Source organism: Chlamydotis macqueenii, chromosome 9 (genome assembly GCF_036417535.1).
Source record: "Chlamydotis macqueenii isolate bChlMac1 chromosome 9, bChlMac1.mat, whole genome shotgun sequence".
Classification (NCBI taxonomy): domain Eukaryota; kingdom Metazoa; phylum Chordata; class Aves; order Otidiformes; family Otididae; genus Chlamydotis; species Chlamydotis macqueenii.
The window spans coordinates 8,242,715-8,270,255 of NC_141564.1; the positions used below are offsets into that span (position 1 = coordinate 8,242,715).

At 41.5% G+C, this 27,541-nt stretch overlaps 1 protein-coding gene across 4 annotated transcripts in view; it reads right to left on the bottom strand.

The window, feature by feature from the left end:
- DGKD (diacylglycerol kinase delta) overlaps positions 1-27,541 on the bottom strand; it is a 59,024-nt gene that overhangs the window by 18,415 nt on the left and 13,068 nt on the right. For 2 of the 4 annotated variants that reach the window (XM_086754979.1, XM_086754976.1), the window contains exons 2-11: positions 24,503-24,613; positions 23,728-23,808; positions 8,081-8,185; positions 7,117-7,249; positions 6,132-6,238; positions 5,454-5,579; positions 4,242-4,344; positions 3,555-3,717; positions 1,399-1,507; positions 488-627 (exon numbers count right to left, since the gene is read on the bottom strand). In XM_086754979.1, coding sequence (XP_086611105.1) covers positions 488-627; positions 1,399-1,507; positions 3,555-3,717; positions 4,242-4,344; positions 5,454-5,579; positions 6,132-6,238; positions 7,117-7,249; positions 8,081-8,185; positions 23,728-23,808; positions 24,503-24,613 — 1,178 coding nt within the window. Of the gene's footprint in view, positions 1-487; positions 628-1,398; positions 1,508-3,554; positions 3,718-4,241; positions 4,345-5,453; positions 5,580-6,131; positions 6,239-7,116; positions 7,250-8,080; positions 8,186-18,686; positions 18,791-19,140; positions 19,161-23,727; positions 23,809-24,502; positions 24,614-27,541 lie in introns of those variants that run through there. The other 2 variants (XM_086754978.1, XM_086754977.1) reach the window with 2 other exon arrangements.

The following is a 27,541-nucleotide window of genomic DNA, read 5'->3' on the forward strand; positions in this document are numbered from 1 at the left end:
ATTACTTGATTCAATGTGAAAGATGCCAAGATGGTAACTCTATATACAAGAAGCATTTTAAATGTATAATGATATACAAGCAATATCAATACTGGGGTAAAGATGTCCATTTCTGCATTCAGCTTTCATTTCAAACTTAAGATAAATTGCTTCAAATTCATCAAGAAAAAAAATTAGCCTCAAAAAATACATCATGACTGTAAGGCTGTCAAATTCAATTTACAAGAACTCTGAAACAGAAGAGAACACTGGACATCAGGCAGAGCGACAATTTAACTCATTACCATTCTGCAGTAACACAGAAAGGAAGACTACCTTTTCTTGATAAAAGCTGACAGAGGATTATTGTAAAAAAAAAAAAAAAAAAGTAAGTGGCACCAGGTAAGAAGTCCAGCAGCTGAGCAGAATCAAGAACTGCCCAGTTCTCCCGGAAGGGTATTTTCACACAACCCTTGAGCAGGGGCAGATGTTAGCGACGGTTACTCACCTGTCCAACATTTTGGTACTGGCCCTCTCCAGCTTCTCGAGGATCTGCGGCAGCTGGGTATCATCATCACAAGCAGACCCCCAGCCTAACACACGGGCAAGGTCATTCCCTGTTCCCAAGGGCAGCACTCCGAGCTGGCACTGCATTAGAGAAAAGGAAACCAAAACTGATATTCAAATGGGAAAATACAAGTCACAAACAGCCACAAGTAACATGACTGTTTCCTTATACAGACCAGTCGTTGAGGAATAGCTAGTCCCAGGGGGAAGAGAAAGTAATTGGATATGGAAAACAGCCAGAAGAGGATGCAAGTAAGGAAAAAATTCCCCTACTTTCAAGTTGTTAATTGAGAGGAGTGTATTACAGCTACCATCACAAGGAGCATCTTAATAAAAGTAACCCCTTCTACAAATGTATTTATTTAACCATCAGGTGGTGCTATTGCTTTTTGTGTAAAATTAGCATAGACATCTCCAAGACAAAATGGAAACAAATTAAACACTGTATGATACCTCTACTCCAACGAAGTTTCTATCCATCCCAGGACTCAGAAACACCACCAAGAGAATTAAAGGGAATAGATGAGGAGCACTACCCTTGTGGAACTCCCAGTTTTCTAACTGCAGTCCTTTCTGAGTACAAGTCTCTGGCAACAGAGCAGGAGTAAATCAGAACTACTCTGAAAGCTGGATCTTGCAAGAGAGAGTTGAGGGGGAGCAAGGGACATAGGAATAACGAATTAGTCCAGTACTGCTTCTTGCAAAAATTACTGCAAGAGCACTGCTGTGGTAAGTTTTCAGTGGCTTCAGTCCTGGGGAAAACTACTCTGTATCATCAAAGAAAGTCCTCTTCAACCCACGCTGTTGTTATTCCTTTATTCTTTCATCCAACCAAGCTCATTGGTTAGGTACCTGCTTGTGAAGATTGAGGCTATCAATTTCGGAGAGTACCCAGCCAACACTTCCGTCCCCACCGCAAACTAGAATCCGGAAAGTGTCAAATTTCTGGAATAAGCGTAAACTACAGAGAAGGGAAAGAAAAAAGCAAGAGAGAAGAACAATCAGCTGTTACAGAAAGAAACGATAAACAACCCCAATCTGTTTAAGGTAGGCTCTGCTTTCACAATGAATACGGACCACTGTGAGATTACAGATGAATTAAAATGATTATATATAAGGAATTATAAATACAGCTAAGCAATTTACAACGGCTATTCACTACAGAAATATGTCCCAGACATACTCCTCTACTAAAGCAGGGCACTTTTGTCTGAAGAGAAGAGTAAAAAAGCATGTGATAGCTCATTATCAATTGAATTAATGCCTTTTTGCAGATTTGGTGTGTTCAGCCTAACACTAGTTATTTGTCACTCTTTGGAGTGCTCTGATGTCACTGCCTTCGCACTCGAGGCCACACCAATTAAAGCAAAGTTTGAAGAGTAGGAACTTTATGTAGTTGTTCAGTAAGCAGACAACTATAAGAAGATGCAAAGCTTCACAAGATTTAGTCCTTCTTCTGGGAAAGCAACATAAATCAATGCTCTGGTGCCTTGTCTGTCCTGCAGGCAGGACAGGACAACTCACCAACAAGACAAACATGAATTTTTCTATTCACCCTTTCCAGAATATTAAAAACAACCTCTCCTTAAGCCGTTTGAAACTGTGCTTCTTACTGAACTACCATCTGCTTTTTACTTTGGTTTTGTACCTATTTAGTTTTTTTAAAGTTTTTTATTATTACTTAAACAGGATTTGCTGTAGTACATGAATATCCTTACTTCTTCAGGCATTGCTGACACATGAAAAATGGCTATCAGAAATTACATCTTATGGTACAATTTGACTGGCACCAATTTAGATTATTTAAATTATTAAGAAGCAGCCTTTACCCTGTACCATCATTTCCTTTTTAAGACAGCCAAGAAGAGCAGCTGTTTTAGAAGTGTGCATCATAGCTTGAGAAAATAATTGACTCCCTCCTTTCCCTTCTCTCCTGCTCAAAAGCAAAATTCCTCTCTACAGTCAGTCCAGCTGGTGAGGGGAAGAAAAAAAATATTTAATTTTTAGAGTTTTCTGTGAATTATTTATCAGCCAAACACATCCCCTGCACAGCATGCTGCTGTTTTAAGGGCCAGTGTTTTACAATGCACTATGGCAAGAAACCACAATAGTTCTCAGGAGAACAGACCTTAATGGTCACTCATCCAGAAGTGGACACTCTTAGATTTAGCACCCTGCATCTAGTCATAGACTTTGAGTCACATTTTGAAAAATATGGAGGAAATTCACCTTGCGTTGGCTCTTATTACAAGAAGGACCCATTCATGATAAAAGCTACCGAAATACGATGCAATGGAGAAGCATTTGGAAGGGGGCAAATTAGAGACTGAACTTTTTTAACAGAGTTGCAGAAATACACTAAAGGAATTTATTCCACAGCATTCACTTTTTTTTTTTTTGTCCATAAACATTCTAGTGTAATCTGTTAACCAAGCCTGAAGTGTCACCTAGATCCCACAGTAGAACCAACTTTACGAAAAGCACTCATAAGAGACGTTTTCCTAGTATCACTACAAAATCTTTAAGGGATGGAAGTTTCACATACTTCCTAGGTAAGCTATTTCTGGATAAATCTCATTTGTCAATATTCATTTGCTATCTATGACATCCGACTGTTCACTCAATTTAATTAAGTTAACTCTTGTTAACAGTACATCAGGATTCCTGTTACAAGTCTGTTTGCTGAGAAGTTTTCTTCTGGATTCAAGCTTTCCATGCTTGGACTTTTTCCAGGGGAGTGTTTCTGGAATTCCCCAAAAACCCCTCAAGCTGTCCTGCTGTTACTGATGAACGGAAATAACAACCTTTTGCAACGACATTTTTGGTTTTAGCTAATCAATATAACACTAAACAGAGAGGGGAAAACCCCTCCAAACTTCATATGTGTTCAGTCTTCTCTGAGAAATAGGTTCTTTGTTATATTTGAGGATGAGCTTATAATCAAATAAATCACTTGTACTTTTCTGGTATTTACGAGGAATATGTGCTTCCATAGAATATCTGCTTACCCAAGGTGAGGTCCTCCATTCATGAGGTCAAAGACCTGCGCTGGATTCAGTAGCTGTTTGAATCTTCGTAGAAATTTTACGCCTTGGTTGTCTCCACTTTTTGAGTTGACAAAGACCAACAAAGGACTTGTGCAAGAAGGGGGACAAGTAGCTTTCCAGAAACCTGCCAGGGAAAAGGGAAGGGAGACAGGAAAAGCCAAGAGATGTGAAGCTGCCCATGGAGATGGGGTGAGGGGAAAAAAACAACATCCCACACCCAAGCACAGCTGTGAAGAAGCTAATACTTTCCTTGTGCTTATGGCACTCACTGGGTAAATGCCAAATATGAACAGCCCTGAATCCAACATGAACTACACCTCACGCTGCCAAATGTCACACTTATCTCCTAGCAGTATGCCAAATTTTTCAGCTTCCCCAACCTTCCAAAACTGCTTCTGCAATATAGTTATTCTCAGTAAATTTTAACAGCTGCAGCTCAGCAAATACTGACATTACAGGGTAATAAACTGAATGCAAAAGTAAAGCAAACAGTTCACTGCCATACTCCAGCAACATCTTCCAGTTTGGAATTTCAGCAACACCAAAAGTAGAATATTCAGTTAACAGAGTCTGGCATTAATAGCCTTAGCTGAAGGGATTGTGACTGAGAGGAAGAGAAAGAAGGCACTACTTACTTGCGATACTTACCATCTGAATCAATGCTGTTAAGAGCAGTAGGAGGAATGACAGATACTTTGCACAGCCCAAGAGGGCACTTGTTTGGCAACAACTCTTTACATGCTGTGTGTACCTGAAAACACCGCCAAAAAAAAAAAAAAAAAAAAAAAGAAAAAGGTCAGACACTTTTGGGCACCATGGTATAACTCATAAAGACACTCAACACGAGGTGGTAAAGGAAGTGTAAGAAAGGAAGAGGAGGCGAATCCAAGGAAACATCAGTCGATAAAATTATTTTAAGAATTATCTAATCAGAGTCTTCTACTAATTCTCCTCTTTCCATTAGTATGTACTTTTTCTGTCATTTGAATTTATGAGACTAGCACTTCGAGTCCTAAGAGGACCAGATAACAGATTCTGTGGCTTTAAGAGTCTTCAAGCATCATGCTTTCAAAATCGTAGCTTCAGCTGAGAGCAAAAAGCAGCAACAAAAGAAAACTCTGAACTCCAGAAAACAAGAAAGCAAAAAAACAAAGCAGGAAGACATGGGGGACATAGGAGGTAAGAGAAAAAGTGATTAATAAAGCCACTCAAAAAAGGAAATACAAAGTGGAGTAGAGCCCTTTGGTCATTTCTGGTACACAAAGACTGCACGATAAAGGGTTTTCTTGGGGTGTGAGGCCCCACCCCCCACAATATATATACATATTTTGTGATATGTCTCTTATCAATTTTACAGACAACTGGAAACATAGCAAGATCAGCATCACTGCAGTGGTTAAGGCAAGAGAAATCTATCACAATAAGAAGGGAAACTGCTATTATTAAAATAGCTTAGTATTTGTTATAGTCCTTTTTGTTGTACCTTTTCAACTTGTAGAAACGACACATAATGGCCCCTTAAAATCCAACATCTCCCATGCATGAGGCATTGATTCATAGCTAGTATAATTAGATTCTTCTATGAAAGCTCACTGTCAAAAGAAAATGAGCTTGCAGAGAAGCCAGATACTTATTTCAGGTCTTATTTTATGCCTCACAGTGATACTTTCCAATACAAATTCAAATTTCTATCTCTTGCAGGCTGTTTATCATCTGGAGAAAGAACAATAAAGTCCTTCATGGCAAATACAGATAGCACGGTTAGAGATTTCATTTAAAGTAAACGTAATTAAAAGAACACACCACAGAGCTGATCAAAGACTATGCTTTAACTGAAATGATCATGTTTATTCAACTCACCATAGCTTTGCACCAAAGACAGCGCCAGTCTTGCAAACGTAGGACACTGCCACAGGTTTTATCACACACAGTGCATTTGGCACTCACAGGCAGGTTTCCTTCCAACCACTGATGTGGCATAGAGATCTGCAAATGGTACAGAGGGAGAGAAGCAATATGGACCTTCCAGAGCGTAACTCAAAGGCACAGAATGCACTGTGGCACCGAGATATACAGAAAGGCAAGTCTTTATATGCACTGTTTAAGGACAACAAAGGCAATTTCTAGAAAACATCTGAGGATCTCTACTGGCATTTTACATGACGCCGAAGCACAAAGAGCCCAGGTGACTCACCCCAGACTACCCAGGAAACACTGACTTGCATGAGACATCCCACATGCTAAGGTACTGTTCCAACCACTTGTTTATCTTTCTTTTGCCAAAACTCAGACCAGGTACCCCATGTCTCCAATTATTTAACCTCAATTCCCCTGGCCCATAGCAGGAGTTTCTTCCTATTAAAGAGTCCTCGCTACGCTGGTTGACTTTTGACACAGCATCTCATGCTCTGACAGGAAAGGTCTTTCCCACATCACTAACACATAAAGGCAGAATCTGCTATTTGTACAGTGAAGAAAGCTGTAGAGCGCATGCCAGTGCTTCCACATAAAGATAAGGCTGGAAGAGTTAATGCCTACCCCATCTTCGTCCTCAATGATATCCTTCCCAATAGAGGCCAGAGTTGTCCACTTGCAATTATTGGTTGCCCGCACAGCACACCGCTTGTGGGCTTTAAACTTGCACACTAAAGAGGAAGAGAAGAATATATTAATCCTGCCTCAGAACATGGAATGTGGTAGTCCGTGCAAAAGTTTTCCCAAGTGACCATATTTGGCTTCAGAAGAAAGCATGGACACACACCATCCTCGTTAGCACTGCCCAAAACCATCAGCTCTAAGTATACCAAGTAAGATGAGCTAGCTATTAATTCTTGCCTTGTCACTTTTGCCAGTTGCTTGTTCAAAGCTTAGTTATCACCTTGTTAAATGTGACATGATTTACATAGTCATACACCCCTGCATCCTTTTAGACAATATGGATTGTGACCTCATTCATGCTAGAGGTATGAGCTGTGCGCAATCAGGCATGTCTGCTACGCCAAAGCTGAAAAAGAATAACCTTCTGGCATTCAAACATTTAACAAGCATGTTTTTACAAATGAGTATTTTTACAAACAAGAGCATTCTACAAATACTCTAAGTGATACCTCAGAAGTACATACTTGTTCACTTCAGAAGCATGATTTTAATAAGGCAGGGCAGTATTTGGGTATATGGGAAAAAAATAATCAGCTATACTACTATCAGGTCCAACACTAAAACCAGCATTAAAACATCATCACATCTATTATCCTTTTACAAAATGCCAAGATCCTGATCTTGACTTCCACAGGAAAATTCTCTGTGAAGCCAAAGGAATTCAGCAGCAAAGAGTTTCAGCATCAGGTCCAGAAAAGACCTCCAGTCTCATACACAGCCTGTAGCACTCTCGAGTTTATTACACAGCAGTTTCTACATCTTTTTTGCAGAGTGTTAACAACATTCCTCTTAAATTATCTCCGGAACGCAGCACTGAGCTGTAAAGACAACGCTCTCAAAACAGGAGACAAGAAAGCATGCTTACCTTCACATGAGAGCCCATGTGATGTAACTCCAGACAATGCCTCCCGACACACATTGCAGTACGTTGGCCGAGCATGCGAGCAGGCGTACCAGTTATGCATCCCTGAGAAGTGATCCATGCTGTATTGGGTAGACTAATAAAATAAACGTATTACAGCAAAGTCTAAAATAGAATGACAAGACTTTTTTCCTTAAAACAAAGATCTGCACATAGCAGTCAGGAAAGGTTAAAACAGTACACTTTTACTAGGGAAGAGTAGGCCACATGCCGTTTATACACAATAGCTGTAACTCAAGAAGGTCTTTAAGCCAGAAGAGACTACTTGAAGAAGCAGTCACACCTTCAATTCCTGCTCCTGTCCTACCTCCCATCCTTATCTCACTACAAGTGTGTGTGGGGAAATGAACTGGAGAACTGATCCCTCCCTTCCTCATTTTTTGGTTGGATTAAGTTTTCAGCAAGATCAGTTCCCCAGCCTGGTTTATTGGGTAGCAGAGGAATGCTTGTGCCAGAAGCAGTGAGAAGGCAATAGAGAGACAAACATCAGAGAGGGGAAAACACAAGACAGCTGCTTTTGGTGGTAGTGCTGGTCTAACCACAGCCCTAAAAAGCAAATAGATTACCGAAGCAGGCAGAATACCAAGGCAGGCAAGACATGAATTAGGACAGGGAGGATAACTGAAGAGTAAAAATACAATGGGAGGAGAACTGTGTTTCAAAACCTACTCATACTCTGAAAAGGTCTCTCAAAGTTACCAAGGGAGAGCATACAAAGCCACAAGCATTCTTTGGAGAATCACTTCAGTGTATACGGAATAGTTTTTACAGAAGGCCTAACACTATACCCATTACAGTCAATAAAAATAACCTCTATTAACTTCACTGGAAGCTGACTCCAGTCTCAAAACAAGCTGTTATTTAGGAGAGAAGGCACAGAGTGCAAAGTGACACATTTTCCTATTACCTCAAAATGTTCACGGTTTTGTACAGTCTTCAGTGCTGCAATCCAATCTTCCATCTCTTTTCTGTTATCAGCACAAAGGATGAGCTTCCGACATGGAGTGATAATCTGAAGAGTGAGAGAAAATTCATAGTGTATATTCTGGGCATGTCAGTGAGAGACAGCAAGAGAACATGTTATCACTAGTGTAGTCTATTGAAGCTATTTTCAGAGGCAATGAGCTGCACAACAGAAGTTATCTGCACCTTTCAACCACATTTCTCTTCCACTGCAACATATCTTTACTCCTTCATAAACGTACAGAACCACAGAGATATTAGCTGTCGTTCCCAGTACTGAACCGAGTCAGGAAATCTCTCAGATCCAAATAACCGCAAAACACAAATCAAGCACAGAGCAGTAAAAGTTAATATATTTAATGTACAGAACTTGCGTAAGTTTTTTTAACTACTTAATGACTTTTAAAATTGGTGACAACATTAAAACATTTTGTTAACACCATAATACACCAGTTTCCAGCAATTAATAAATTAGATAACGTGCTCTGTCAAGTCATACTAAAAACCTACTTAGAGTCACAAGCAGGGAGGGAGGAGGTCAGAAATCAAACAAAATAAGCAATCTAGAAGAGAAGTCACTGTATTTTGAACCCTCATGTTTCCCGAGGGCTTGTTCTACATTTATTACATTGAAGATATTCCAAAAAATGTTCCCCTAGCATCCTGAGGTTGTGGTGAGTTTGCCTTCCTCTAAAAATACCGTCCTCAGTGTGTCTCTATCCTGGGCTAACTTCCACATACAGGTTGCCATGTGTTAAATAAAGAGTTCAGCGTTTTAACAAATCAGTAGAAGACATGCAGGGTGGCCAAAGCTCCCCTCTGCCCAGGAAGGCAGACAGGTCTCTGTCTGCCCACTACCAATGCGCTCTCCTTTTGTCAGATGGCGGCAGCAGAGAGAAATAAAAACTTCCAGCTCTTCAGAGAACCATGTCTGCTGTCCACAGGGCTGCCCTTTCAGCTGGGGTCCAGACCTGACTATAAATCAATATTTATTCTTCTTAAGACAAAAGTCTTTCTTTCCCACATTGTAGTTATCTTATCTTACACTGTCTCCTTGTGCACACCTCTGTACTTATTTCCATCCAACTTCTTAAATTAGACCCATACCAAAGTGTTTGAAAGACCTGGATTTAAGAAAAGCTGCATTAAGACTGAATACCATTTAAAAAAAAAAAAAAGACTCCTCTTTATGTCAACTCTAAAAACTTCCAGCAGCCCAGACTCTCCTGCATCCCTCTACATTTTGTACATGAAAAAAACCTGTCTACATCATCTGCTTTTCCAGCAAATTGTTCCATAACATCTGAAATGATGGATTAAAACAAACTAGGATTGTGTCAGGTTGATGAAGCTCATGTGGCTCTCACAAGCATGCAACCAAAGTTATGTTAATGAACACTAAAAAACCCCCACACATCACCCCAACACATGACCCCTGCTAATTACCATTTTCCAGTCTGTTTCTCACTTCTCTCATTATGATTCATATGACAGACTAGAAATAAAAACCTCTGAAGTTGAACATCAAACATTTAGATGATGTTGAAGTGCCTCAGAGCATCCACTAAAAAATCATAGAATCACAGAATGATAGAATGATTAGGGTTGGAAGGGACCCCAACCCCCCTGCAAGGAGCAGGGACATCCCCAACTAGATCAGGTTGCTCAGAGCCTCATCCAGCCTGGCCTTGAACGTTTCCAGGGATGGGGCCTCCACCACCTTTCTGGGCAACCTGTGCCAGTGTTCTATAACTCGCATTGTGAAAATTTTTTTCCTAATTTCCAATCTAAATCTACCCCCCACTATTTACAGGCCCTACTAAACAGCCTCTCCTCATCTTTCTTGTAGGCCCCCTTGAGGTACTGGAAGACCGCTGTCAGGTCTCCCCGGAGCCTCCTCTTCTCCAGGCTGAACAGCCCCAACTCCCTCAGCCTGTCCTCATAAGAGAGGTGCTCCAGCCCTTTTATCATCTTCGTGGCCCTAAATGTGGCCTCTTGTCTTATAAACTTTAACTTTTTTCTTTGAACAGAGGGCTGTCCAACACTGGATGTACGGATTTTTAAGATGACGCAGTAGGTGGCTAAGAAGGAATTAGTAATTTTCTATATTGAACAGCCTGATGATGCAGGAAGTCAGTAGCTTGCAAATGTGTATGTAATGCCAACAAAAAAGATACATTTGTAAATTTCTGCTTAATTTTAAGCTCTTCATTTTCAAAACATATTTCTTTTCATAGGATAGACTGCAGCATTCACCTGCAATAATACTAACTTTATCCAGAGGCATTACCAATACCTAGAAAAGGGTGATACAGACACATTAAGTAGGCAATGAATGGAGCTAAATACCTTTTAAAAGCAAGGACTGGCCATTCATATTAGAAACACAGTTTTGGCATGGAGTATTCTATCCTGGACAAAATGACCTGATCTGTATCAATTGTAAGCAACAGAAATAAATATTTACAATTTTCTAAAAATAAAACTTTGAAGAACTCCTTCGTTCTTCCCTGACTTTTCCTTTAAACAATTCCAGCTCTGATAAAATTTATTCCCAAAGAAGGTTATCACAGGAATCTTTCTTTTCCCTTGGGAAAGTGGAAAAGTGAGTGGTTAACTGCATTTCCATAAAAGATTCTGCTACGTAAAAATGGCCACCCTAGAGAAACCTTTTACAGAGCATGAAACGCTACTGCAAAAATCAGCATGAAGTTAGAGAAGAACAAGCAGCATCTCCGAAGTCCTGCTAGAAGGAAGCAGCTTTTTCCCTGGAAGTAAAACCAAGTTCAAATAATTTGTTGAGACAGCGCAGGGCCCCACTTTTTCCTGGTGGCAAAGCCAAGAACATCTATAATTGCATATGTACAACAGTACCCTATATAAAGTCCAAACATCCTAGGACGAAGCATCCAAAGACCTTTCATCGCTTTTTAACCAGCCAGTTTTTATAAGGAACCACCAGTTCATTCAACAAGCCAGTGGCATACTCTTGGGTGGTGGGGAAAAATAATTTAAAACAGTTGGTACAATTAATTTGTTATCATCATGACCCCATTTCAGAACAGTCCAATTCAGTGCTGTCCCTTTTCTTATTTTCCTATTTTTTTTTGGAAGGGGGGGGGGGGAAAAAAAAGGCAAATGTAAAGTACATAGTATAACTTTTAAATCACCTTGGAAGACATGAAATCTAAAATACTGGCATAAAATATAGAAATATAGACATTCATTTGATAAGAATTAATTTCTGAGGCTACTGACTTCCTGCATCATCAGGCTGTTCAATATAGAAAATCACTAATTCCTTCTTAGCCACCTACTGCATCATCTTAAAAATCCCCACATCCAGTGTTGGGCAACCCTCTGTTCAAAGAAAAAAGTTAAAGTTTATAAGACAAGAGGACAAATAAAGAGATCAAGATTATTTTTATTCTTGAATTATCCAGATAAAGAGTCACAGGATTTAAATAAAGGGTCTATTGTGTAACTAAAACGCTGTAAATACAATGTAACTTTGTGCAAGGCAAATTTATGAAGAACATTTGCCATTAGTCAGTTCTGAAGCAACATTTGCATTGGGATTTAGTGGCATCATTAGATACGGGAAATAAAGGAATAAAATATCAAACCTCAGTCCTATTCTAAGGAAGACAAATTGGGACAATTCAGGCTTCACTGTCAAGGACAGATAAGATTTTAATGTAACTAGTGTAACCATTTTTTGGGAAATTAAGAAACCACATGAATCTGTTTTTCTGATTAACATGCAGTGGTGTTACAGTGAAACATTTTAACGAGGATAATTAGGAAACCAGACACATGTTAACAGGGACATTTCCTTTGTAGAGCGATTCAACAGTTCTCACCTTTCATACAGCCTCACACACACACACATTAGCCAGCACCAAGTACCTTGTGAGCATAAGACACTCCCGCTCTCCTTGCACCGCAGGCAGCCACTGCTCTCTGACCTGCGCAGGCTGATGTGCAACAGGCACGCCGCAACATCAGTCATGAATAAGGGCAGAACTGAGACTAACAGAAACATGCTCTCGCTCACAGGGAAAGAAAAACACTCATGCTACCACTTTTACCTCCTACTTGACCCAGCAATTTCAACTCCAGACATCCACCTGGTGAAGGATGCTAACAGAGGGAGAAAAATGAGGCTGATGATCAATCTAACTTCTCACACAAAAAAAAAAAAAACCCAAAAAACATTATTGTCATCTCCAAAAGACACCACAGCAATGCTCTGCCTGAAGAGCCGTCCTTTCCCATCCAGGGAGTCCGGGGTGTTTGCTTTCAGCTCCAGCCATGAGCCGATGCTCTGGAACACAGACGCCTGGTTATCCCTGTTGGCAAACATGGCTAAAGGAGCATGGTCCAGCTATTTTTTTATGTTCCGGCTACAGCTTTTGACTAACATCCTGGAACAGTATATTCCACAGGATGACGACGCACTAGGTGAAGTAGCATTTCCTTTTATTTGTTCTAAATTTACAAAGCAGTAATGTCATCCAGTGACCTCTTGTTCTCATATAAAGGGAGAGCACAAAAACAACGATCTGATTGCTTTTAAGTTAGAATAGGGGCTGCCTTGCTAGCAAATAAAAAAAAAAAAACCACACAATAAAAAGTTTTAAGATTTATTTATAATCTCATACTTTTTTGGCCTGTTTGAGGATTGGCACAACTCTGAGTGTTCCTGCCCTGAAACAGCTCAGAATTTTATTTAGATATGAGCAATTACGTAAATTAAAAGTGCTTGTTCTTCCTAAAAAGGAAATATTAAAAACTAACATAGTTATTTGATCCTAAACGCTATTGAACTTTTGGGTGCAGTTCTTTAGATCTCACTCCTTAGCAGGAACTGGATGCCCTGATCTCACCACATGGTGACTTTATTTAGACCTAACACTGACCAGCAAAAGAGCTCAACAACAGTCATGGGGGAAAAAAAAGCTGCCAATCCCTCTAATAATCCTGAAGGGCCATAAGGACAGATGGGAATGACAGGACGGCTTAAAGACATTTCAAAAAGCTTAATTTACAAACTCCTCGCTGCGTATGAAACCCTAGAAATATCTTCTGCAGGAATTATTGGACAATCACCCACCCACCAGGTCTCCCCTCTGCAGACAGTTATGTGCCCTCTATGGAGATGAACCATCTCAAGTCTATCAGAGAAACTCTCAATTTTCAAGCCTACTCACTCTAAATCTAAAAAAAAAGCCATGCCTTCAATGGCCGTCTTGTATAAATACTGATGCTCCCCTGACACTTCTTCAAAATTTAGCTTCATCTCCTCTGTCTCTTCCTCATACAGCACATGCCCTCTCACCAGCTGCTAACCCCCATTCCCCCATCCAAAACTAACACCAGCTTACTGACATTTCAAAGCAGGCCAGCTGGCAACAACAGAGCCAACCAAAGAGAATTCCTCATTTCACATTCTAAAAATGGACTGGATGTCCCTGGATGTCCTTCCCTAATGAACAGCTGTGAATAATTGGATTAGAAAGGCAGCCCAAAAAAAAGACTCCTTATATTAGACCAAATTTTAAATAGAAATCTGCTATACTTCACCATTTGGTGTTTTGCAGTACTGAGCAACCTTCCTCCATCCAACAGCCAGAGCATAGACTTCATTCCCTGGTCTTGCTGCCATCAAAGACAACTTTATCATCTCTGCTCACTTCCTCCTTCAGCATTTTCTGGCTGCCCAGAAACTTCTCGGCAAAAAAAGTGACAGCCTGGCCAAACATGCGCTGGGACTGTTTGTTATCAGAGTAGATCTGGTGAGCTCAGTGACCACAAAAGACGGCAAAACAAGTTAAGATCACCCTGGCCCAATCAGAGATAGCTGAAGAAATGCTGTGGGGGGAGGACATAAAACTTTGGCTATATATAGTTTTTTCTGATGTGATACATTTCTCAGAGTGGCCAAAAGCGGCTGTACGAGAACACCTGCTCATTCTGACAGCTTCCTTTTACTCACATCCTGTTCAAATATAGTCTTATGTTCAAGGGTGCTAGCCATAAATCCCCCAAAGAAATCCTGGATTACTACAAACAGTTGATGACTTGGGTACAAAAACAATAGGAATTTCTGGAGCTCAAAAGACCTAGGAACCGCAACTAGAAAAAATAAAATAGCTGTGAGAATGCTGCTGGTCCAGGCAAAAGCTTCAGGCAGGGAAAATGTTCACCATCTGTAGTTAACTGCTACCTCTGCTTTTCTACAGTGAAGTAAGCTCTTGGTCTCCTACGAACTCCAAAACTCAGGAAGGAAAATTGAGTGAGACTGTAATGAGGACTCAGTCATTTCATCCACTTCAGCTCCTGTTCCAGCAACAGTGGTAGTGAAATGAACACCAGTATATGTTAGAACACCTCACCTGTGTTCATCAGCAAGATTCACAAACCAGCAAAGTCACTATATGTTTCAGACATGATTGCTGAACTCACAGAGGGCAAAATGGATTAAGTAAGTGCTACTCCCTCAGCAAATACACAAGGTTAAAAAGAAGACTGTGAAAAAGGGAGAAAAAAGGAAAATGAAAGTATGAGTTTCAGACTCAAACCAGTCCTTTACACTTAAAATCTTAAAAGCCTGTTTCATTGATGTCAGCTTCTGAAACAATCTGGAGCTGAGAATCAGGCCAGCAAAGCCTTAGACAGCAAGTCAGTGTGATTTTAGTAGGTCTCTATAGTTCGGGCGAGAGAAATAACAGGAGTTTCAATGCTTAGATTCCTGGGGGACCGAGGCTTGCCTTCCTCCACTGACAACATCCCTCTTCCGATTTGCAATTCAGTTTTCACCCAATTTTGCCAACAAATTCAGTCCCATTAACTCACTGCAGAGGTCAGCTACAGCTCTCTAGAATTGCACCGATTTTCTTTCCTCAAAACCAGGATGCTACCCTGAAGGGGAAAGAAAAAAGAAGCTTTTCATATGACACTGGAGGAATGCACCAGTTTTATATTTATTTGTATAGTGCAAGATCTTTATTTCCTGCTAAAATTACCATCTTCCACCTGTGGAAACTCCCATTTCCACCAAACAAAACAAGTTGTTAATGTTCTTACAGTTGTGCCAAATTCTGCCTTTTCTTTCTTTTTTAAATAGCAATAACAAGATTTTCCTCAAAGCCCTAAGTACCCAAATCTCTGTTTACACTATACCATGTATTTCATTCCCACCTGGCTGTTTAACCTTAATTTTCAATCTGTAAAATCCAGGACAGCTCAGTTCCATAGGAAAACAGGTACAGCACGTGGTGTGGTCTCTTTGGGACCATTTTTACATTATTAGGTTCACTCATCTTGCAATATGCACCTTGTCTGCCAGGGGGTTGCACATTACAAGTGCATCTTTGCTGAGCACTGTCATTGGCTCTTACTGCCGCTATGCTGTGCCTGCAGATCCAGTTCAACTCACGCTGACCCTCCATCTGTGCTTTCTCCCAGTTCCTATCTTCCCTGATGCTGCAGCAGGAAAGCAGACCAGACAGAACGTTCCCTGGGAAAATCATCATCTCTCATACCAGGGTCACATTCCTACATGCTTCTGGAAACTCTGTTCCTAAACAAGGCACATTCCTGTTCTTGGCAATTGGTAAGAGGAGCACAGACAAGGAGAGGATTTTAGGACTTTTGCGACCACTTAATAGCTGTCAAAACCTAGAGTACACAAGAAGGTCTTTTCCACTCTTAGCAGGTAAGAAATGCAGACAATCCTGGCAACTCATGCATGTTAATTGCTAGAGATCTTCACAGATGCAGCAGCACCAAATGGGAACCAATAGGGCTGCCATGCCAAGTGCCACAGCATCTTAGCACAGCTCCGTTATGCACCCACCCTCCACTTCATGCAGCAGATGCACACACACATCCCCTTCTTCTGTTTTCCAAAGGATGTAGTCCTGCCAGGAAAAGAGTTCGCAAACAGAACTATGTTGTTCAGAAAGAGTAGCACGTTTGGCAAGGTAAAGGATATTTCAGAGAACTCTTCCTACTCATTCAAACAGAAGCACAACCGGGAAGAACAGAGGGGCAGGTCAACGTTCCCCAGTGGTAGAGCTGCTGTCCCAGTGGGCTCATACACACCAAGGCCAGCAGCTCATAAATCACATGATTGAGCAACAAAAGTCCTTGTCCACGGTAGGAAAGTGACCTGTTAGACAGCTTATTGTTAGTAACAGCTCCTCACAGCCCCCTAACCTCAGATGTGTTAAAAAGAGGCTGGTAGCTAGCACAAAAGGAAATGGAACAGCTCCCAAAAGCCTGAAGAACCCACTAACTTTCCACACTGGGTCACCACGCAAAGACCAGTCCTGTTTCACACACCGCAACACTGAAACCATCACAAGCACCACAACTGGGCAGATCTCATTTCTGTGAATATTATTAGCAAGTCTCTGTCTGCTTGTCAAAACAACCAGAGCAAAGATGTGCATAAAAAGAAGTCTTATTCTTCTAGAGCAGCTCCCATGTAAAACTGAACTCATCATGTTCTCAAATTACCTCCTGTTTACCACAGGTTGTTCTGCCTTTCTGTCCTCACCTGGAATAGGGAGAAGACGCTGGAATCTGCAGCCCTGCTCAGGAAGGTAGATAAAACACTGAACACAGCAAGAAGGTTACAAAGAGCAAAAAGATTATCAAACAAAAGCTCAAAGTTCAGGCACAAGGGCAATAACAGACTCTTCATTTCAAAGCAGTAAACTTCCCTCTAGGGAAACAAAAGCTCTTCACAAATAGTCACCTTCACTTTCAGCTCTCTATCTAGCCTGTCTCACAGTAAAATTCATAAAGCTCAGCCCGACCTCTTTCTCTTACAGTAGCTTAATCTTTCTCAAAAACTCCTAGCATATTTTGGGGTCATCCTGTAAGGTACAGTAGCAATTGCCAGATCTCTCCACCCACAGCAACTTCTTCCAGACTCTCTTCTCCATGCTTATTCTCTCTTCAACGGTTTTTCTCCAGATTTTTCCTTCTTTTGTGCAAGCAGACTAATGATCAGCTCCTGCAGGAGACTGGATTAAGTGTCCTAAAAATCCTTGACATTAAAGGATTTTAAATGACTATTTTCTCTAAGAGTGACTCAGAATGGTCTGTTTACCAAAAGGCCTTTTCTCAAGCAGAAAAAAGCTGCACTGAAATCTGGATTACAAACTACTAAAATAGCAAAGTATTTTGAAACTGCAGCAGTTCTGACAGGAAATGGGGAGCAAACTGCACTTAATGAAGGGAGGGGGAAAAAACAGCAGAGCAATTCTGGATATGACAATTCACGGCTCTACTCATATTTGCAGTTGCTTATAAAGGAAATTCTGACAGCTGCCAATATAAACAGAGTAAGAGCACTAGTAGAGTGTACAATTCCTGTGCATGTACCGTATGGGTGTGGAAGAGACAACAACCCCCAGCAAAGCCTGACTTTCCGACATGCACTCTAGTATTTTCCAATTCAGAGAAGAGACTTTTAAAAGGAGGGAGGAAGAACCATGCCTTTCACAAGACTCTCTTTTCTAATCTTTCCCTTCTCCAAACCCTAACAAGGCAATCCACAGCTGTGAACAGAGGAGCATGGTAAGCAACCAGGACGCTTGGTGACTCCCCTGTGTCCCCTATTTAGTAAGTCTTTTTGCCAACTTTTGAGAGCTAATGTCTTCCCCTCTGGAACCCTCACCCCTGTGCTGAGGAAGCAGGGAAGGAAGATCCCCTCTCTCGCTAGGATGCCCAGTGACTGCTTTCAGTATACATCCAGGTCCATCTTTCTTGAAGCGCTGAGGCCACATGTGGCAGTTTGGGGAATGTGTGCAAGTGTCAAACCATGCAGATTTCTCTGATCTCTATCAGCCCAAGATCAAAGTACAAGTCTGACTTTCTGCAAATAGCTTGTAAAAAAAGTTCTTATATTCTTTCTCCTCATAAAAATAAGTCACGTGCTCTTTCCTGAAGCTTATATTTCAAATCAGCACAAGTAACCTCTGATCTGAGTTCCTCTTGTTTCAACAGTGCCTTACAGGCAACACAGCTCCTGCGCTAGACACAAGCAGCAGACTTTCTGCCTGACATGTAGCTTCAGCAGCTCTACTCACTCTTCCAAAATCAGTCTCTTCAGAGAAGACTTCACTGCCTTCTGTGTTAAAAAGGATGTATTTTCACATTAAAAGCAACAATACAAATAATTTAACTTGACACAAAATCACAGAAAAGGCAAAGGCACTTTCACTTCATTGTGAAATGAATTTGCAGACATCAACAACACACTCACCATCAGGAAGCATCCTCAGCACTTTTATCTGTTGTTAAAGCTCAAGCACTTTGCTCACTGTTTTTAGGAAATGTTAATTACCCCTAAATGAAGATCCACGCTATTTCTCCACAGCGTCAACAAGTCCTGAGACAATACAGAAAAAATATACAGTCTGAAGGAGATCAGACAGCCAAGTGAGCCTTCACAAGACAGAAACTGGCATCCTTGCTGCCGAATCAAGTCAGTACTAAGTAACAAGGAGGAAACAACAGAAAACGTAGCGCACCTCAGACTTCCATACGGCTGGAGAATGACATCCATACTGCTTCTCAGAGACGACAGCATGCTCTCATTCCAGAGCACCAGCAATTCCCTGTTCCTCAACCTACCACAACCATTGCTGCCTCCAGCCATGCAAGTGCTCTGCAAGAGAGATATTACTCTAATCTCGGTACTTCCTCTCTCCTGTGACATTGGTTAGGGTGAATCATCAGTTAATAAACATTATTTCTTAACTGATGGGTGCAGCATTTCCAACAGCACCGCAGGCACATTTATTTCCCTTTACCCTGATTCTGGAGAACTTATCTACATAAATCCACAAAAGAGAGAACACCTGAACAGTAAGAGTTTGTAGCAAACTTATTCCAAAGAATCTGAGCTCCTGGTGATCTGTTATGCTGGCATAGGTGCCATGTTTCTCAACGCTCAGTCCAGAAAACCTGGACTCCTGCTCTTACCTTTCATGTTCAATCTTCCTCTAAGCTAGTGTCCAGAGCAGCCTGCTCCCTCAGAAAAAAAAACTAAATAGATTGCTTGACATGCAATTAATAGGATTAGTCCCCTCTAAGGTCAGTCTTTCTGAGCTACGTTCCACTTGCCACAAGCTGATTAGCTGTCTGCTTAAGGAGGAGCTGGGATAAGTTTCCTTCTGACGGCAGTGAAGTGGAGAGGCAGGCGCTGACTGTAATAATATGCTGTTTCCTGTCTGTGGCCGAGCTGAGAGGTACTTCCCAACAGAAAAGGGTTTACAGGAGCTCAGGAGTTCAAGCTCCACCTCCTGCAGTGAAGAGTCTTTAACTATGGAGGAGGGGTCAACAGCATGGCTCCTGGCACTCAACAATGTGCTCTGACCAAGCTTCACTTCCACTAAAGCATTAGAAAGAAGAAATCAAACCACCCACATCTCTCTCCACAGAGAGGCGATTTCTCCTATAGGATCTCAGAGCTCTGAATAAGACGGGATGGGAAGTGAATGTTGTAACTCATATTCTGTAAATGAGGGTGAAAGTCCACGCCACCACACCACCATTTGCTATAGCAATAACTGGAAAACATTTACAAAAACACCATGTGAGAATCATATTGAAACAGAAAACATGTACCTGGAAAGATCTGATGTCCTTCCTAGGCCCTCTCTTGTTGATGACAGGTGTTTTTATTAGTATTAAAGAACATGTATTTTAGATTTTTTTTTTCCCCCTTTAGCTTTATACAAATCCTGCACAAGGCAGGAAAGAGTCACTGAAAAGGACTCACTCCATCACCTGTGCCAATTGCACTGAAGGCAGCAGGCTTAATTCAGTCGGCACCTTCTAGAAAAGAGCAGATCTTCAGCCAGTACACCAACCTGAGGAGTAAGAATTTGTCCACCACGTAAACAATCACAAAAATCAGCCTAAGGAGATGATCCAAAGTCCTTTCAAAGACTCTTGAGGGGACAGCTGTGAAGGCAAAGCGTTGGCCTGAGCAACAGAGAGCAATCTGTGCCTCCTCAAACCTTACAGGCTTCATAGGGGAGAACAGGCCTGCTGGAAGGTTCAGGTCCATGACACAGGTGAAGCAGTCATTTTGAGAGAAGTGTCTCCAAAATCCAGGCTTCCTGGCGTGATCTAGAGAAAAAAACTATTCCATGTTCAAAGTAAGGAACTCATCCCCATCATGTATTTTGTTTTAATGCTTCTGGAGCAACTGCAGGGTAATGCATTAGATAGGTACATCAACCAGTCAAGTTATTGCGAAATTGCGCTGTCCAAGAAAAAACTGTTCATGGAAACAGCTGAAGTCTCAACTGGGGAAGACTCAATGCGTCCAGTGTGATCCCAAATCATCTGCTTTTTAGAAATCAGAAGAGGTTTTGAGGGTATGGCTGGGAAAGCTCTGCTCAGAATTTAGGGTCAGGGTTTGACCTCACCCATCCAATGCTGGTGATCTCTATTTCATAAGGAGTACAAATGTAGGCACACACTGACAGCAAGAATCCAGGCTAGAAGATTACCACTCTCTTCAAAATAAATTGGGTCTGAAGTACCAGGACAACAGGGGGATCACTGAGTTTGTACCACAGCAGATCCTCGCTAAGAGCCTGTGAAAGACAGCAGCCCTGGGAAAGTCCACTGACGAGATATCTATAAGCCATGTACTAAAGGATCATGGAGAGATAATGGAAAGAATCAGTCACTTAAGAGCCCAGACATCCCAAAAGAATTTACCTTGTAGACAGATGACTTAGAAGGACAGAGATGGTAGAGCTGTGACAGAACTAGCAAATGATACATCTAGAGTTGCCCTGAGAGAAGTGAGGCCTGGTGTGGGGCTGCTGTACAATTTGTTCCCAGAGGCTTCCTCCTAAACAGTTCTGCAGCCACACTGCCTGACCTAAAGGAACAACAGCTAAACATAAAGCTTTTCCTTGCACCTCTTGAGAGATGGAGCTGTAATCTTAAGCTCAAAGATGCCCCTAGAAACATGCTCCCAGCCCATGCTATAGCCTCATATCCATTAACTCTAGATAGCAGTACTGAAAACTGTCCCCACTGCAAACAGGATAGTCGCTGAAGAAATCTATGCAAGATCAACTAAGTAAACAGCAGCGGAACTCATATTACACACTCTTCTTTTTAGAGGAAGAGATGTGTGCCTTAATACTCACTTTTCCCACTCTCTCCTGCTTGCTGACAGCAAACAAACTAGCTGTCAGACTTATGTCCCATCAAGAACGTTTACTGGTAGCTATATTTTTTAACCTTATTCCTCTGTTTATGCAACATAACCTTTTTTGGCTCTGTGCTCTGGTTTTCTTCTTATGGTGCTGCCTCCCCATTCTCCTCACTGCCTTTTCACCATTTTCTCCTCTGACCGGTCACTCCTTATTACCTCTTTGCTTTGGATCTACATTGCTCCTGAATGGTTTATCTAGTGGTGTTGTTTCCCGCTTCCTTTGTTAGTGCCTAAGGAGTGTTGTTCACCCAACCTGACCTGTAGAATCTACACCTTAAGCAGTACGGATGCCTGGACAGAGGAGAGTTTCTTCAGAAAGAAACCACTAGTTTGTAAACTCAAAAATACCAGTCTCCACTGAAGAAAAGACAGAAACAAAAGGAAAACCAGAACATCTAAAACTCCACAATAGTTTTATCTACTACACTGCTACACAACACCAAATATTGGATGTTTCCGGTTTAGGATAAACTCAATACTGAGTCCCACTGATCTGAAATAGGGGAAAGAGAAAAAAAAAAAAAAAAGCATCAAAGAACTCTGAATTTTAGAAAGGAACTGAGCTGGGGAAATACAGAGGGAAAACAGAGTGCTCTGAAAGAAAAGTAAGAGAAAATGTCAAGACTGTAAGGAATCAAAAGCACTGACAGCAGCGATGTGGCAGACCAAACAGCAGCAAGACTCGGCAACCTTCTGATTTTCTAAGTGTTTTTATAATTCACAGTAAACCACAGTCAAACTCCTCTGTCATCCATGACAGAAAGAATAGACAAAAACTAAAAGGAGAGATGTTTTTCTTGAAGTTTACCTGAGCCTCATGATACAGCCATCACCTGCAGACAGTGCAAACTGTACCTGCTACTTGAGTCTCAAAGTAATCCTGTACTTTTTACCCCTAGGGAAGGCAGGGACTGGCAGAGCCTGATACCATGTAGTCATGGAAGAAACTCTTCACTGTTGGACTCGGGGCAGTCAGAGAGCAAACCCACTATTTCCTCCTGACAACACACACAGTTTCGCTAACGGGAATTAGATCTTTCCCAACTATAGTCATAAGCAAAACAGTAACAGTACATTTGCTTACCTGAAAAATCAGTCTTTATTTACATATGGGAAAATTGAAGCAAGACTCAAGAAAAAAAAAATGCTTTATTAACAGGTAAATAATGTCATATTGTTGAAAATGTTTCCCCTGCTGAAATCACTGCAGAATCCTTCTCTCTATGCACACACACTGACACTGGATATCAACATCTACCATCAGACCCAGATGTGCCTCCTACTTGTCTGATTATGGATGCAGAAAGTGTTTTCAAACTTTGAGAAAACATTGGGGTTTCATCTGGACATTGTGTGGGCTTTGCACAGGTACTGCAAAGCAAAAAGCAACAGCTACATAACAGAAACATCCTTTGCTGGATGTTGAAAATAGCAGGTCATTACTGCTGCACAGTAAGGCACACTGCCCAGTCTTGGTCACCACCTGCAGGTCACCATTCTGCAGGATCAGCTTCCTCTCTCCACCTGGATTCCTCTCCCAAGGTCTCTTGCCTTAGACCAACACTGCCTCCTTTCTCCTCCCTTTTGAGCTCTTCAGAGCCTGCATGGAGATCATTGCTGTCAGCCGACTCCGAAGCTCACACTGCTGCTTGACGCTCACCCTGCGTGGCTGCTTTTAATGGCTTTTTTCTCCACACCAAGTGTTTCCCCAGAATGGAGCTTGGGGAACACCTGCATGTCATAAATAGTATAATTTTGTCTCCCAGTTACTAAGCCTGCAGAAAATGAAGCAGTGACACCACCACATTCCCAGATTTCAAATATTTACCACATATTTCACATCAAACAAGTATCCTAAACCACAGTTTAGGATTCCACAGTTACTTCTGTGCGACATTTTTTTGTTCCTCCTTTTGCTTTGCCACTATATATAGTGTGCATATATAAACACACATACAGTCACATACAAATAAAGTCAGACAAAGAAGTTTACATATTTTAAGGCCCAAAGGGAAAACGAAATTCTTTTAGCAAGATCTCCAGCATAAACATCAACATCACCCGTAACTCCCACAGTAGAACAAATTTTTCTGTCCCACTGTGTAAACGGATTCTATCAAATCCTCCTAGCTTTTAGGTAAGAAAATCCCTGCATGGAGATGAGTTATGATTGTTGTAAGGAAAAATAAGTTTATGATTTTTTAATTTATTTTTTTTTTTAGTGAAAGAGGCTGTGAAGATTGTCCAGATGTTTTTAAACTCTGCAAAAGAGAAGGGATGTTGGGGAAGAATGCAAGAAGAATGGAAAATGAAAAAAAAAGTCCTACCGTGAAGCTGTTGTTGACATTCTTAGTGCTGGATTCTGCCACACTGGCATCTGTCAGATCCACCTCATCAAAAATAATGGACTGGAAAGAAAAAATTCAAAACCCCAATGAGTTATTGAATCAAACGTATAAGCAGCAGACCCAAAGGGACATGTCTGTAGGCATGCTTAGCACACTCCATCATAAGTTTTTTTTGTGATCTGAAGGAAAGGCCCAGCACCAACAACATGAAAGACTTGAAAGTTCCATACAGTGGGGCTCACACTTGCCTGTCTTCAATCAGTGAACGTGATAACTTTATTTTTATTAAGAGATTATGAAAAAAATAATAATTGTAGGCTTTGTTCTTGGGAAAGGAGACATTTATATTTAGTTGGCTATCAACATACTAAACCAGATGCATGCCAACTCTGATTTGATAAGTTCTAGCCTTGTTTGTCTACTCCATTTCCTCTTTTCATTCACATTTGCTCCCTTCTTTTTCAGCTTCTATTGATGCAGAGTCCATTTCCTACTAAAATGCACCAAGGTGGAAAAAAATGTGGAAAAATCACTATCACAGAGCCACATGATACTTTACTTAAAAAACAAGGACTTCCAAGTGTGAGGCAAAACAAGGGATCTTCTAGTAGCTACAAAGCCTGAAGACAGGTGCTTTCAGAGCACATACTCTTTTCTCTACTGTGGGCTGCCTTCTAACAGACACCCATCTCCCTCCAAAAGCTCCACCACCGAATTTCTTCATTTGGACTCACATGTATTCTCAAGACCTTACCTTAGCAGTTTTTGCATAGTAGAGTGTTCGTCCTCGCAGCTTAAAATATCGTCTCTTCCAGCGCTGGAAGGAGCTGGTCTGTTTCATCAGCATCCCCTCTTTTATGATCGTCTACAAAACAAGGAAGGGAGAGGGTGAAGCATATATTTTATTTACAGGCATCTTTTATGCTCTCCCACTATATACCCATACCAAAAAACGACCAGAATTTGAGATCAATAATCTTAGTGCCCTCTGCTGGAAGTGCTTAACAAATTCATTCAACATAATGAATGAGCTAACTTAACAAGATTAAATTGTCACAATGCGTAATCCACACTGGGGTGCAGTTTTATTCTTGTCTCCAGTGCCATCGTGATACCAAAAAAGATAAATAACTTATGACTGAATGAGCATTTCAAAGTCTAACAATGACTTGGGAAGTGTAACAGTTGAACTCACTGAGGTCAGATTTCAGCTGCGGGTAATTAAGCCTTTCATTTATTTGGCATTTGATTACAAGCACACACACCCCACAGTATATCTGTCCCTATCCCCGCTCTGCCCTGTGAAATTATCAGCATCTACATGGCACAGAGTTGGCAAGCTGCAGACCCACAGGGTGAAGAGTGAAACTAAAGCGAAGAAGGAGCTATATCCAGCTTCAGCATTTGGTATTCTTCAGATACTCTTGGCCCTGCCTCAGTACTCTCTGGCCGGCTGCCATTTCCCAGGGCTGGAGTGCCAAAACTGTCTATGCACACTGCCTTTTTTTTTCCTTTAACTGCTTTATAACTAGATTGACATACCAGCATACACAGTCCCATATGCTCACTCACATACTATGCATACATAGGGGTATGTATTTAATCCGCACGCACTTCATTCTACTTCGTCAAATACATTTGATTCCTTTGCTGAGGACAGATTTTGAATACCAACAGCTACAAGAAAATCGCCTCAAAAACTGCAGCTTAGAAAGAGAGAAGGCAGAAACGCCAAAGTTGAGGGTTCAGCCTCAGCCTGCTGACTGAAGGTACTGCCTGGGACCTGCAAACCGTGCTGTACCGTGCCTCCGCACCACAAGAAACCTGCTTCTCGCCCCAACAAACAGCCCCCAGGAACCCACTTCTGCTGAGAGTTCAACGTGATAAACACACAGTTAAATCACAGGAAACAAATGGTTCGACAATCTTGTAAAACAGGTTATTTTGTATCTTGATGCCAGGAAAATGACACAGCTTTAACATTCCAGAGGTTTCAGTGTAACACAGGTTTGTAATAGCGTCAGGTCACCGATGAGTATCAATTAATTCACAGTGTTAAATGTACACTGCCAGGCTACTACAGAGCACAAAACAAACACTCGTACTGATCCACAGGGTTTAGTTTGGTTTAGAAATCCTTTCCAGGGCACTAAACTTGCTTTTAAAATGCTATATATATTTCTAATGCAGGTCTTTCCTTTTTGAAACAGCTGCAGATTTTAATACTTTCCACACACGCTGGGCCTTGCCAAGCTCAAAGTTTCCTCAAAAAGCACTTGGAAAAAAATGCTGACTATAAGAAGAAACATCCGCCTGACAATACATGCTCCTCTCTTGCTAGACTGAGCCATCCTCAAACTGGCCCAAGAGATCACAGGGCCTAGACCACCACAATGATGCCTCTGCTCAGAAATCAGCTGGGGAAGGGCAGGCTTCTGCACACCCAGAGATCTGAAAGACAGCTGCCGGCCATAAGGAGCTGCTATGTACCTTCCTCTGTTGTGCTGGGAAAGGGAAAAGGGCGAGTGCTCCCCTGTCTCCTCTAAAAGAAACAACCTACCTTGGAGGCTGCAACCTGGCCTCTGAGGCCAGCAAACCCAAACCTCATCATTTTCCAGAGTGCTGTTTCACAAAGCCAAGTACAGATTGGCAGAAATACCTGTCAGTGCTGAGGCAAACACCAGCTTAGCGTGCCTGTTTCAACCAGGAATCGCATACTCCATGGTACTCCCAGCAGAATGAAAACGCACAATTGAAGACTTAGCTCACATCAAAAAATGGTTGTCCCCTACATCAGCTCCCCACAACTCTGAAGCAGTCACTAGGACATCTTGACACCCACTGTCCACAAGTCACAGCAGGGACACAGCAGTAGGAATAAACTCTAAGAAGCCATAAGGCATCTAGGAGCAGCCTTAGGGTCCAGAAGTCAAACACTTCCGGACCCTAAGTGATACCCAGAAACAAGATTTTAAATGCAAAGGATCTGAAACTCAGCCATGATACCAACCTGAAGCTTCAGTGTAAGAGAAAATGGAGTTCAAAGACTGACCCAACCCCTTGCCGAAACAACCCCGAAGGTGAGGCCTGAGCTGAAGGCACCTCATCTAGAACCAGGAAAGGTGCATTCACTCTGACTCGGCCACAGACTTTTTACAAGATCCGAATAAAGTAATTTTCACTCTGCGTGTCTCCGCCTCCCATCTGCTAAGTGGAACAAACAGCACTGCCCAACTCTGCAGAGTCCTACTAGAAAAATATATATCTGTCTATCTGATGAGTTACTTTAACCTCCAGTACCTGAGTATCAAAGAGAAATGTAAAGCAACAGCATCTAAATTACCATGCTAAAGAAATCACACATTTCTGCAACTCAGTTTCTACAGGGAAGAAAAAGGGAAAGTGTCAAGAAATTTTCCAGATTAAGACAGAAACATGGAGGGATCTTTTGCATTCCTTGGACAAAACCACATATAATTAAAAAATGGGACAGAGAAAGCAGCTACTGAACTCTGCAAAACCCTGAACCAAAGTCAAAGAGGAATTAGAAATCCTGGGGAAGACTCCCAGGATGCAAAGCCCAAAGATATCAAGTTAGCCAGAAGTCTGATCAAAAAATAGCAACTTGTAGGAGGAGATTTCAGAGCTCTGTTGCTATGCTTATTCACAGATATGCTTAAACTGGGGTCGGTCAGAGCCCCGTGCTCCCCAAGCTCAGTCAGAGACACTCTGGCTGCTCAAACTCTTCCCCAGCCCACCAGAACAGTCAGTCACAGCAAAAAAAAAAAAAACG